General features: G+C 34.9%; 2 protein-coding genes across 2 annotated transcripts; one reads left to right on the forward strand and one right to left on the reverse strand.

The window, feature by feature from the left end:
• Positions 1-1,707: 1,707 nt before the first annotated feature.
• Positions 1,708-4,525, reverse strand: LOC132175352 (Phosphoglycerate mutase family protein). The gene is made up of 5 exons (XM_059587272.2): positions 4,236-4,525; positions 3,702-3,947; positions 2,664-2,745; positions 2,287-2,501; positions 1,708-2,075 (listed from the first exon to the last, which is right to left on the reverse strand). Exons 1-5 carry the CDS (start codon positions 4,493-4,495, stop codon positions 1,955-1,957), a joined length of 924 nt encoding a protein of 307 aa, XP_059443255.2. The 5' UTR covers positions 4,496-4,525; the 3' UTR covers positions 1,708-1,954.
• A 3,754-nt stretch (positions 4,526-8,279) lies between these two features.
• On the forward strand, positions 8,280-10,529 carry LOC132174981 (polygalacturonase 1 beta-like protein 2). Its single transcript, XM_059586761.2, has 3 exons — positions 8,280-8,412; positions 8,509-9,256; positions 9,338-10,529. The coding sequence occupies exons 1-3, from the start codon at positions 8,350-8,352 to the stop codon at positions 10,408-10,410; spliced, it is 1,884 nt and encodes a 627-aa protein (XP_059442744.2). The 5' UTR covers positions 8,280-8,349; the 3' UTR covers positions 10,411-10,529.
• The last annotated feature ends 3,984 nt before the right edge of the window (positions 10,530-14,513 follow it).

Here is a 14,513-nt window from a genome sequence, read left to right on the forward strand (position 1 = left end):
TTCATAAATCAAGAGTAAAGAAAAAATAATGCAAAGAGAATTTATGTGATTCGACATTGTGCTTATTTTTACGTGAACAGGCGGATAGGATTACAATTTTTTATATACTTCCTCCAATTAAAACCGTAACTTGGGTACATTGAAATTTTCAATTTAGGCTTCATTCCCTCCGCCCGGTGCCCACAAACCTTTATGTTAAAGCTTCGTTTGTTTCATCGTAAAATATTATCAGTATTTTTTGGTGTTTGGTGCGACCGAACAAAACTTCTTTAGCTTTAGAAAATGGATTTTGTTTCTAAATTTTGTGAACTATTTAAATTTCTCATTCTCAAATCATTACACATCGTCATACCATCACCGAAGTTCGCTGGAGGTTGTCAGAAGTTGCCAGCCATTTTTCGTCGTCGCTCATTTTTTCGTATGAACCATTATCACCCGCTAAGAATTATATGAGCGTAGAGGCTTTATAATTGTGCAGAGAGCTCACACACATACGTACACACTCGTTGTATTTGGAGAACCCTAGCAAAGTATATGAATCTTGCATATGTGCCTCTCAAATTGTACATGTGGGTTTGGAATCTCTCTGTGTTTGGATGATCTAATCAATGACAAAGATCCATCAATATTAAAAAAAAAAAGAAAAAAAAGAAAAAAAGAAGAAGCCCAGATGATCTGCTGACATGATTTGCTGCAATCAGCTTGCATGTATATTACCGTTGCAGATTAAATCAAAGTGAATAAGCTAGAAGGATTGCCAATTTGTTGGAATTTGGTGAGGCAAAAGCACTGTCAAGAAGATGTCTGCAACTTTCATTGTCATGGCCTCGAAGGAACTCCACTAGGCAAATGGAAGCATAAGCAGTGAGAAAAGAAATTATGCTTCATAAAGGCAGCTGAATTATGACCCTTAAAGCTTGATGGCATGAAAAAATAACAACGATAAGCCTAGTTTGAAAACAGATTCCAACTTCAATATTGTCTTCATGACTCAGCAATCACAAAGTACATATCTAGGAAGCTGTGTTTGAATTCAACAAAGCAGCAAATTAGAGAATATAAAAAATTAAAAAAAAGGACTTAAAATGCAGGTAATTCTCATCCACCAAAAAATGTTTTTTTCACTACCTCCTAGAGAAATACTATACATTAAAAGGACTAGTCCAGCAATTAAAATTTCTTAGGGTTATTTAGATAGCCCAATTTTATTTAGTACACAATCCATGTGGAATTTGACTCACACAATATTTTATAATTCACCCACTCAATCTTAGGTTTAGTGATATGAGACAAGGAAAGAGATAATTGGGTCATGCAGTTATTTATGTTCTTTTAATTAATGAAATTATTAGTATTTAACTTAATTTTTAAGAGTTAATCTTTTTTTCTTTTTCTTTTTTTTTTTGTAATTCAATAAATGAGTTTTGTCCCAAATGAATTAGATTATGGTTACTTGGTTAGGGTTTTGTAATTACTCCAAAACTAGATAGGTCACGTCACCCCTTACGAAGAGTAATACTATAAGTGGAACTTTTATTTGCCTTTTATCTGATATGGTTTTTAAAATTACCATTAGGGTTTAGTTAATTCTAAAAAATCACATCACATTTGGAGATAAAAGTCCTACGTATAGAGAATTACTCTGTTGTGAAACATAGCCTGCCATCAAAATAAGTAACAAAAAATTATTCAGAACAACATAGATCAAAGTAGATAAAACGTCAAGCTTGATAGAAAAATAAACAAATAAACATATAATAAGCAACAATGAATTAGATACACCCTTCATAGAAAAACATCTAAACTTAGCAGCACCTAACAGAGCTCATAGGATAGGATTTCTTGATGTCCAAATTGCAAGAGGATGATAAACACTCGTTACAGAAGAAGAAGACAATCTGCCATATCAATTACTTCTGTCTTGAGTACATTAATTACAAAAATGGGGAAAAAATTAGTTGCAATTAGGTGGATTAAAACATTTATATACAGCAGATGCAGGTTGCTTGTAAGTAGGGATGCTACTGGTGTCAACAAACCGGACTTCGCCAGGAGCAAAAGAAAGATCAGAATGCCTGAAATTGAAAAAAAGTCATTATGGCTTACTCAATATTTATTTACTTTCAAAGATTTTGATAAGAACTATGGATATTTATGGATACCATAAAAAGAGTCTGCTCGAATGGTCAATTCGTTTAGTTAATATCAAGCAACCAATATACAGTTCCAACATTTAAAAAAACAAACAAACAAAACAGAGAGCAAGAGTTAGGACCATCGAGTTACCTTCGAAGGTCAAGTCCAACCAAACCAGCTTGTAGGATTGTCAAGTTGTCAGAGTCTGGAGAGACAATAATGACTGTGTCACCAGAATACTGGGTCTCAAGAATTGACATGAGTTGTGTGACACGAACAAACACGTCTGCAACACTCTCATTCGGGGTCCCATCATCAATAGGAGGAGGTTTTATGTTCGTAGAAATACCATCTGATGCATATACCTGAAGCATTTCGAAGCAAGCATATTTTGCATCTTTTAAGGATACTGACATATGTATATGCTTTTTACGCTAAATGAGAGGGAGGGAAAGATAATCAAGTTTAAGAAGATAATGAAGAAGATCCCTACTAATCCCATGAAAGAGGGTAGGCAGAAATCCTACTTTAGAAACGGATTCCAAGTTTTTGCCTTCATACGCTCCCAATCCACGAGCATCTAGAAAGCTGTACTCTGGCACTATATAACTGAAACCAAAGAGAGTGAGAGAGAGATTAGCAAGCTGACTATTTGGCAGAATAGATTACAATGAAATGAAATAAACTCTCTTGCAATGCAATTGTCATCCTAGAATGGTCTTCAAAATCATAAATTTGAATCCCCAACAAGATACATATAAAGAAGATGTTGAACTATTCCTTTCTTTGATAATCTTGAAATAATGAAATCATTGACAAATTTAGGGTCCATTTAGATTTGCAGTATCAAAACGTGCAACTTGAAACCCAATTTTAAATTAAGCGTTTGGTAAAATCGTGATTTGACCTTTAAAATTGTGCGTTTTTAAAAACACGCCCTCCTATATGTGATTTAAAAACGCAGATTTCTTTACGTTTTAAAACTGCAACTTTTAAAAAATGTTAAGAAAAAGGTTATATATTGAATTACTTAATCAATACTTTAACACTCTTCTCATGTGTGCTCAACTCTACTTTAATAAGTGAGGCATAACACGTAGAATATTTAATTAAATAAGACGTAAACTGTGGAGTCAGAATTTGAACTCGTAGCATCTTGACTCTCATACCATGTTACATTATTTCTCATTCCAAAAGCTTAGGCCAATAGAAAATAGTAAATTTAATCATTTAATCAATATTTCAACCAAAAAAAAAAAAAGGCACTCCCAAACAATACACTTTTCACAATTTTTTTTTAAAATCGCATTTTGACTTGTGAAATCGCAAAGCCAAACGGATTCTAAAATCATTTGTGGTCAGAAGTTTAGGTTTATTGGACACCAAAAAATATAATTCCTTTCTCTTCCAACGTACTCTAAGCAACCAAATGGACCATCAAATTTTATATTTTGACAGCCAGCACCATTCAACTCCAAATCACATTTTCTATTAAGAAAATTCTCATTCTGTTACTCTCTGAACAATTCATTGAATTAAAAAATAAAATAAAATAATTCACACACCTTCGACTGACCCCATTAACTGATGCAATGATCTCTGCCGCCTGGTAAGCTCTCTGAGTAATAGAAGGCCAAATCCAACATCCTCTAGCACAAGCCCCCTTTGCCTTCAGTTCAAACGCAGCCTTCACAGTCTGCTTCTTCCCTTTCTCCGACAACCCGTTATCCACCGAAGTCTTTGCAACTGGGTTCGTATTGATGATTCCCAAGCTCTCATATTCAGACTCTCCAGCCCTCACCAGAAAATACCTTCCCACACCAACACCAATTTACCAACAAAAATAAGAAACAGTAACAGTAGCACTTGCTCAGTTTGCTGATCAAGCTAAGGCCTTTACCCAACTATACTTCAGTACAATAACGTAGCTTAAATGGGGTTAATTTTTCTCAATTTTCTGAAAACAAATATACGCACATACCACAAGCCCCAAAAACGCATTATATATTCTCTCCTTTTTTTTCACCAATGTTCTCAGTAGTTATATATATACGATGAGCTAGATATAACATCAACAGTTTCTGGGTTTGTTAAGTTACCTATTGCTGAGCCGAAAAGGGGGCATCTGGAAGAGGCCGCGCGCATCGGCAACCGGCACGAGTACTGGGTTGACATAATTGGTCTGAGGAGAAGGTATCAAAGGGGTAGTAGAGATGGAGATGGTGAGTGCAGTGAGGAGATGGCGGCGGTTAATGGGGATGCTGAAGTCACTATGCGGGGTTTTGGAGGTCGAAAATGGAGGAAGAGATGATGGGTGCGAGAGAAGAGAGGCTGTAGTGGCAGAAGAAGATATAGGCATTCTGGAAGGCCTCACAGGACCGTGCTACATTCTGTGTCTTTGACGGACTAGATTGTTTAGTTAATTATCCTTTTTTATTAATTCTAACTAAATAGTTTTGAATTTATTATCTCAGCATATAATTTATACAATTTTTTTTTTCTAAAATAAAAATAAAAATCTAGACACTTTTAATGCGTCTATATAAGACAACAAAGGTATTAGAATTTTTTTTTTTAATTTTTTTTATTTATTTATTCTATCCACAACCCTTGATTGAGAATTTGAGAGGGGTGCATTTTTTTCCTCTGAAAAAATTCATCCGTTTTCGTGCGATTTTAATTAAAAAAAAAAAAAAAATTGAATTTGAATTTTTTTAGGTTTTTTTTCTTCCTTTTTTAATTTTTTTTTTAAATTATTAGGCGGCATTAACAGTATTAAAACATTGATTAAATAATTAAATTTACCTCTTTAATCCTATTAGATTAAATTTTTAGAATAAGCAATAAATTAACGTGATATCGAAACCAAAATCTTAAGTTTAAACCTTAACTCATAAGGTTATGGGCGACAATCCCAATGGTGGGGATGAAGCCACTCCCATCCCTTGGTGCGGACCACTCTTCCACCACCAAATACTACAATTGCACTAAATACTATTCATCTCACTTTTCCAAAAAAAAAAAATAACATCAAAACATTCTCACTTTTTATATCACATTATTTACTTTTTACTATTATTCAAATAAAAAAATTATTACAAAACAAAATTTTTTCACTTTTCAATACCATTTTTTTTACTTTTCTATATTAATTATCATTTTTTTTAATCTTTTTTTTTATTATTGTCAACAGTGTCTTGAAAAAGACTTGTGGCTTAACAAACAATGCCTCTTCTATTTGGAGCAGCCATTTCTTTGTTTTGATGTGATGGCGCAACCCATACTTATCTTGGAGTAATGTTATAATTAGGATGATTAGAGTTTTCCTAAAAGAGACGTCTAATAAATCAAAATTTGATTATGATTTTAAAAGCTATGGCCCATTTATTTTAGAACACTTTTAAAATACTCTTTCTCTCGTAATAATATTACTCCTTAATCCTTATCTTAAGGGTGACTATGCATTCAGAAGCCATGTGAGTATTGAGTTGGAGGTGGTGTTGAACTTGGACCGACAAGTTTCATGGAGGCTTGGACCATGTAAGTCTTGGGCCTTATGATGCCCTTACATCAAATTCCCACTTTTATATATGCATGCATGACTTGTATGATTTTTCCTGCTATCATGTTCCCCATGGTACCACGTACATAAATTAATAAAGGAAGAAGAAAAGAAAGAAAGAAGAAGCTCACATGGCACATGCTTTTGAGGCTCTCGAGTGTGGATCAGAAGAACCTTAGGATTTAGGAACAGTAGTTGTTGCGCATAATTAAAGTACATGAGGAACACCGGGACTTGTGAATTTACTGCACACGCCACTTGTCCACACTCCACCGGGTGTGTTTTTTTTTTTTTTTTTTGACTTTTTGTCGTATGCTAGTCTAGGGAGTAACTAGAGTCGAGCATTTCTAGGTTGGGACTAATATAAATGGAAGCTCGATCTATAAATTAATTATACCCCCATTGAAAAACGGTCGATTACTTCGGATGCAATTTTTCTACAAACGGTGGAAAAATTGTAGAAAATTTGTGACATAATGCTCTTCTTATTTGACTAGAGATGGATGGAATTTTCAACAATTTTCTGTCAAAATTAATCATCAATAATTGTAAAGATTCACTCTCAATTACTTTTTTTTATTTATTATTATTTTTTTTTTTTTTTAATTTTTATAACAACCCGCTTAGCTTTTAAGTGTTGTGTAACGTTACATACATTCTTATTTTTTTACGAATTTTTTATATATTTTTTAAGTGTTTTTTTAAAATTATCATTAATTTAATATATATATTAAATTGAAATCTCTAATAATAATTTTAAAAACTACGCAAACAATTAAAAATGAGCATAAAATATTAAGAGGGTGAGTAGCATTACTAGCTATATGGTATTTGGGTATCATTAAAGTATCTTCAAGACTCTAGCTTTTGTTTTTAAGAAAATTTGAATTAGTGACCTCCACTTCATGAGACGTGATTTATTACTGATTGAGTTACCTTTTAAGGACTTTCAAGACTCTCACTACCGTTGAGTGGATGATACCATTTATAATCTTTCATCTTTTTCTTCTTGGTCTGCGACCAAAGTTTCTAGGTGAATTAATTTTGGGGCACATTCTATTGTCAAATGAACTGCTTCATTTTATTTCCTCTCTAAGAAACAAGAGGTCCCCTTGTCCCTCCTTAGTTGTATCCATAAAAAAATAAAAATAATAATAATAAATAAATAAAATCTTTGACTCTTGCTTTCAACAAAAAGATTTGAAGCACGATGCTGTGGTTCACTGAAAAAGCTTTCCTGTCCACTAGTAACTAATTAATTATGCTTTTGATTTATTAATTTATACCATTTCAACACTTAAAAAACTATTATTTTTGTACTTAAATATATTTATCTCAAATACATGTCTAAGACTCTTTTTTACTACCAAGATCTTCTCGCGCGCTGGAATCGGAACTTTTATGTGCTTTTTGACTCAATCTAATAGCGTATCTATCGGGCGCCATAGATAATTAATTAGTTTATCTAATACAGCTAATAATGATAATACTTGCTGAATCAAAAATAAAAATTCAATTCAACACTGCTCCTTAAATTATAAAAATGCTGGGTCCTCTTTTAATCATCTTCTAGTGATGCAATAGCAAGTAAAAGAGACAAATATTCCTAAGATTACGAGACTATCACAATAATCAAATAAATCTGACTCTCTATGATTTAAGAAAAAATAATGAAGAAACTGAACTTTGAATATTCTTATTGAGAAAACCAAATAAATAATCAAAACTGCATTCTCAGGGCTCTAAGCATCTATTTATTGCTCCAAAAGCACTCTTAATCCTAAGATAACAATGAAATAATGTCAATTTAGAAGTTTACAAAAGACAACTAAACCAAATAAAGATTAACAAAGAAACTTAATTCAAATAAAGAATGAAAGATAAGATAGAATAAATGACTAACAAAGAAACCTAATAAAAGACTAACAAATAAACATAATAAAAGACTAAAAGATAAGATAGTCCTGATCTACATCATTTAGTCTTATGTGGATATTATTTTTTAAAAAAAGTGAAAATTCAATTCAACACTGCTCCTTTAATTATGGGGAATGCTATGTGTTTTTTTAGTGTTCTTCTAGTCTTAGGTAGATATTATTTTAAAATAACAAATAAAAAAGAAAGTAGCACATATTTATTTTTTAAAAATTATATCTACTTATTATGACTAAGAGGACACAAAGAAAATACTAAGATCACTTGGCATTTTCCTTAAGAAATTTGTTTGAGCTTCTGTCTCACTCAACAACATCATAGCAAGTTTACAACCATGGAAAGTGTCAAAGAGAGAAGACGATCTTGTCCCTCATCTGTCATTACATGTGCAACCATCTTCCCTATAAAAAGAAGAAAGAAAGGAATTATATCAAGATCGTTACAGTTACAGGTATCAATTTCAATGTGTCCTGGTAAAAGTTAATTTATTAATTAAATGCATGATCCCATAACTTAATCTTCACACTAAACTAAATTTGGAAAAAGAAAAAAGGTCCGGCTTACTTTCTCTGGCAAAAGAACTGCCCAAAGCAAAAGAAAACATTAAGATTCGAAAAAGACACCACACCTTCCTCTCCCTCTCTCTCTCTCTCTCTCTCTCTCTCTTATTTATGCTCTGCTGACTACACCGACCAACTCTCTCTGCAGAAAGACTGATGAACAGAATGAGTTTCCTCTTCCTCTTCTTCTTCTTCGTATTACTCTCATCTTTCAACAATGTAAGTATATATATATATCTACTCTCTCTTCTACCTTCTTCAATTCTTCTGTTTGCTATATATATATATTTCTCATTCATATACATATATGTGCAGGTTTCTGATGCCAGCAAGATCACGACCAACCCATTCACGCCCAGAGCCTCCATGATCCGCCACTGGAACAAGCAAATCTCTAACAGTATACCAACACCGGTTTTCCTTCTCTCCAAAGCGTCTCCGCTCAATGCAGCAAACGCCGCCGTTTTCACCAAACTCGCCGAGCAAAACTCGCTGTCTTCGCACCTCTACTCCTTCTGCTCATTAGCCAACTTGTTCTGTGCCTTTGACGACTCAACCGCAGCCTTGACCAAAAAGGACGACACCAGAGACGCCGACTTCGCTGGCTACTCCAACAACCGCTTCGCCAACTACGGCTCGTCCCGGCAAGGCGGCGTTGACTCGTTCAAGAACTACTCTGACGGGTTGAACAACCCGAACGACTCGTTCAAGAAGTACAGCGGAGCCTCAACTGGCCACGGCGAAGCATTCGCTAACTACGCCAACGAAGCAAACGTTGCTGACTCCAACTTCACCAGCTACGGCGCCGGCGCCACTGGCGGATCTGGCCAGTTCACCAACTACGACAAGCTCGTCAACGTCCCCAACCTCCGGTTCACCTCCTACGACTCCGACGCTAACAACCACAAACTCTCTTTCACAACCTACAGCGACGAAACCAACTCCGGCGCTCAAGAGTTCGTCAGCTACGGCAAGAACGGAAACGGCGGCCCCAGCGAGTTCAACGGCTACGCCGGCAACTCTAACACTATTGGCTCCGGATTCACAGGCTACGGCGAGTTAGGTAACTAATTTATAACGTTAAAAAATATTAAATTCATCGAATACGTACAACTTTTAAGATGAACGACGATTGATTTAACAGGTAATGGCGCAAACGATTCGTTTAAAGCGTACGGTGAATCAGGCAATAACCCACGTAGCAATTTCAAGAACTATGGCAATGGAGGGAACGCGGGGATCGATAGCTTCTCAAGCTACAGAAATGGAGCAAACGCGGGCGCCAATTCTTTCCAATCTTACGCTAAGATTGCCAACTCCGGTCAACTGAGTTTTGCAAGCTATGGAAAATCGTTCAACCATGGAAAAGACACGTTCAAAGAGTATGGCAAAAGATCGATGGGTCAGACCACGATAGAATTCAAATCTTATAGCGTGGACCGTACATTCAAAGAATATACCAATAAGGGTGTCACATTTTCTGAGTACAGCAATATCAGCACCGCATCAGAAGGTTCTTTGCGCAAGAGTGGCAGTTCTGTAAATAGATGGGTGGAACCGGGCAAGTTTTTCCGGGAGGCTATGTTGAAGGAAGGGAATGTTGTGGTGATGCCCGACATTAGGGACAGGATGCCTAGAAGGTCGTTTTTGCCACCGTGGATTTTGTCCAAATTACCATTCTCGACCAACCGTCTGTCGGAGCTCAAGGAAATTTTCCACGCGCGAGAGAGTTCGGTAATGGAGCGCGTGTTTGTAAACGCGCTGGCCGAGTGCGAGAGGGGTCCGAGCCAGGGTGAGAACAAGCGGTGCGTGGGGTCGGTGGAGGGCATGCTAGACTTCGCCGTCTCGGTCTTGGGCAACAATGTGGTTGTGAGGACCACAGAAAATTTGAACGGGTCAGATCAAAAGGTGATGATCGGGACGGTCAAAGGGATCAACGGTGGAAGACTGACGAAATCGGTGTCATGCCATCAGAGCCTGTACCCTTACCTATTGTATTACTGTCACTCCGTGCCCAAAGTTAGGGTGTACGAGGCTGATATTCTTGACGTGAAAACCAAGACCAAGATCAACCATGGTGTTGCCATCTGTCATATTGACACATCAGCTTGGAGCCCAAACCACGGGGCCTTCGTGGCACTGGCGTCCAGCCCCGGACAAATTGAAGTGTGCCACTGGATCTTTGAGAACGACATGACGTGGGCTGTCGCTGATTGAGTACCAAATATTGCTTGGTTTAATTTCATGTTTCATTAAAGTTGATCATGACATTATTCTCATGAACCATTGCTAATATCTTAATTATAGCAATTAATGTCATAATTACCTTTTACCAATTTTCTAGCCTTCGAGTACTACAATCTTTTACTTCAAAAAATGGGCAAACTGTCATTGAGTAATGCGATGCATCATCTTTTTATCCTCTTAAAAAAAATTTTAAATTGATGTGGCTTTTAAAATAATTATTAAATTTTAGATGAATCATACTTGAATTTTGATCTAATGGTGATTTTGAAAGTCATATCAACTTCAAGAGAATTTTAAGAGAATAAAAAAATGGTACCTAGCATTACTTAATGCCATTACTCCATGTGCATGTCACTTTCCTCCTTTTAAACACACTTTTTACCGTTAAAAACCAAAATAATGGTGTCATTATATTGTAAACAGTCAAATTTAGCATTCCCTGATGGGGCAAAAAGAGAAATGAAAACATGAAAGGTTGTTGTGGAAGCTAGAGCATTCTCTGAGGAAAGTAATGGAAGGTGGTAAAGGAAGAAAAGAAATGAAGTGCGCGTGTTGTTTAATTTTGAGTGATGGTGCAGTAAAAAGCACCACGCAAATGGTGCAGCTTTAAGTGCAGGTAAAGAAAAGAAAAGAGAAGAAATGAAGACAAAGTTGCAGCTGGCCGGCTCTCGTGGGTCTTTGGTGGGATGGGATGGTATAGAGAGACTATAGAATGTGAAATGGGAGAGGATTTTTGTCAGTGAAATGGGGGTCAGTCCCACCCACACCCACTCAACTGCATGGTCCTGTAAAAAGTCCTTTAAATTCCCGTCTAGCACGCTCAGGTTCGCGTCTTTTGCTCACTACCGCCTTTTTCACACAAAGCCGCCATGACACCTATTGCACTAACAATACCCAACATAATTTACCTTCTCTTTAGGGTTGAGCTATGAGAGGATTTTTTGTACATTAATGATCTTCTTACAAAATAAAGGTAAGGTTAGAGGGTTTTCGGTTGGGGTTGAGGGCTCTTAGATGCTTAAGTTAACATCTCATATGTAAATAAAAAATATAATAATAATTTGCCTATAATATCTATGAATTAGTAGTGTGTTGAGTGAGATATACATGAGAGAGAGAGAGAGAAAGAGACATGAGTGATCCATGGAAAATCAAGTTCATGGGGAGAAAGAAGAAGAACCCTTAGAAAATGTTCTTCTTTCTCCTTTTATTCTTAGGTGCTAAAAATAGTATGCACATGTTGTCACATGGTGAGTAAGTGATGGTATATTATACATAGGGGTAAAGAAATAGGGGGCCTACTGGGGGAGAAAATCTCCCCAACATGCATTATTTTCATCCTAGTTTTACGTTTTAATGATTCTTCTTGCATTTAATGATTCATCTTTTATGTTTTTATTGCGGACTCATAATGGTATCTACGAGACATTTTGATGCAAATCATTAAAAGTAAAACGTCCATAGTCAGTGATGTTGATATTATATGAATGGGAGCTTTTAAAAGTTGATTTGATGGGCTATAATTTTTTTGTATCTTACAAAGTGTTTTCCACCCCAATGCTTATTAAGTTAAAACGAGTCGTAAATAAAGATTAAAAAAATCTCTTTTAGAAAGTTTGATTGAACTTGTGATCGATGCGACAGAAGAAAGAATTGAGCGTTTGATTGATCTTCGATAAACTTTTGATCGATTGAATGAATTTGCAATCTTTTAAATAAAGAACAATTTTATAATTTTCTTTTTGAAGTTGCGAATCAACTCCTATTTAAGCTCAATAAAAATGGTTTAACCGTGCTAGATAATTTATTTTCTCAGTTTTATCAATAAGAAATATTCTAAAGGGGGTCATGATTCTAACAATGCCGGTGTGCATGACTGTTCATGCACGCCAGGCTTCTTTCTTCTTCTTCTTTTTTTTTTTTTTTTTTTTTTAATAATTAAAATAATAATATTTTATTATTTTAAAATAATAAATCACCCCTGCGTGCAACACGCCAGGCATGATGTTTAGCATCACCCTTCCAAAGGAGAGTTGTTCTTTAGTTTTCTTATAACTCTTAAAATTTTCTAAGATTATAGAAGGGTTGTGAGTTATTATGTTTGCAAATTAAGCTTTCCACTACACCATACTGTATCACTTTTGAAACACACAGAGACTAAAATCTTAATATAATAGAAAAGTGGAAGAGAGAAGAAATAGAGATAAGGATTTATGGGTAGTTTAGTGTTAGACTTAGACACGTACATCTACCACTAAAGCAAAGCTTAAGGGCGACATCTTGCTCTTATTCTTTAATAATCTTTACAATACAAATAACTCATATTTATATTAGAATTGGAGTAGGTGAAGATAATATGACATCAAACTTAATTGTTTTATAAGTGCCAACAAATTTTATAGTGTGTTTGAGATTGCGATTTCATAAATAGAAAGTATAATTTTAAACAAAGTCGCAGAAAATGAATTATTTTGGATTGCGACATTGCGTTTTTAAAAAATTGTTGGATTTTCATAGCAAATAAGAAGGTATTTTTTTGAAAATGTACAGTTTTAAATGCTAAATTGCGATTTTAAAAGTCAAATCACGATTTTGCTAAATCCTTAACTTTATTTTTAAAAATCACGTTTTCGAATCACATATTTTAAAATCGTTATTTTAAATCGCATTTTTTTTTTTAAATTCACAAACATAAATGGAATTTTCTCCACATGCAATGTTTTCTTAAAAGTCTACATATTTCATTATCACGTAATCAAATGGGGAAGAGAGCAAGGAAAGTCATTCATATGTTATCTGTGATTAACATGGACTTCATTTGAAGACGATTTGGTTGATTAATCTCCTCCATTCATGGGTTGGCTACCACGCATGCAGTCAAGCCGCCCAGCTACCATGTGTTGTTCATGTGGAGTCTGCAATATTCAGGTTTTTTTTTTTTTTTTTTTTTTTTTTTTTTTAATTTTACTAAGGGTAATTTCGTCATTGAGGGGAACATTGACAATTTTTGGTAGTTTGGAGGGGACATTGTCACAATTGAAAGTTTGGGGGAACATTGTCAATTGAGTGGTAGTTTGAGGGGGTTATGTGGACTTTCCCCAAAAAGAAAATTAACTTTGGGCGGCTTTCTTGAAAACAACACTGAGAGGCGTCATTCAAACAATCAACGACGCTTCAGGGAGGTGTCATTCACTATTGAAACGACATCTCCCTGATAGGAAATACCATTTCAATAGTAGGCGACATCATCTCAAAGACGTTGTTCAGTGTTGAAACAACGTCTCCCGTTGTCTATACAGTGACTTGTACTATATGTACGTTATATATATATATATATATATATATATTGATTATCTCCTATCCTTTTAAGCTTTCGGGTTAAAAGGTGATTCGACAAACAATATGTTTTAAAATTTTCATAAAATATGAAATTACCACTTATTAAATAAACAAATATGTTATTTCACAATTCCCATAGTTTATACTCTTATATTGTCCTGTGCTGCATGTACATTATAAGAATAATTCAGAGCATTCACAATAGGTGCCCAATAAGTAAGAAGCAATTCTTTGTGTTGGGGAGATTTATTGTATAAGAAGATTTTTAATTAGACCATACTATAATATATTAGTACATTACTCAACCTAAAATATTAAGCTAATGGGTTTAAACTCATTTGTATTATCTTAACTATTTATTCTTATGATGTGTTTTTAATGTGAGACTTAAATATTTGTTACTCCAACAATCTCCCCCCACCTATGAGTCCAATATTGCTATATCGACTACATCCATCTTCAAATAAAAGTTCTTTTATCAAATATTCACGAGTGATGGCCAAGACCCCAACACTAACTATTATTCATCGATTTAGGGTGTTTGTATTTACTCAAATTTATCCCAAGAGTAATGCTATACTTTACATGCATGCAATACCTGATATACACAAAAACTATGAACTATAGTAGAAAGCACATAAATTTTTTTTGCTACGTGTAGTACTACAAAAAAATTTTATGATATAATTTTGGAGGAGGGTGTCCTACAGATTGTAAATGCGATTAAAGCTAAG

This window comes from Corylus avellana, chromosome 3 (assembly GCF_965113065.1).
Source record: "Corylus avellana chromosome 3, dhCorAvel1.hap1.2, whole genome shotgun sequence".
Lineage (NCBI taxonomy): Eukaryota > Viridiplantae > Streptophyta > Magnoliopsida > Fagales > Betulaceae > Corylus > Corylus avellana.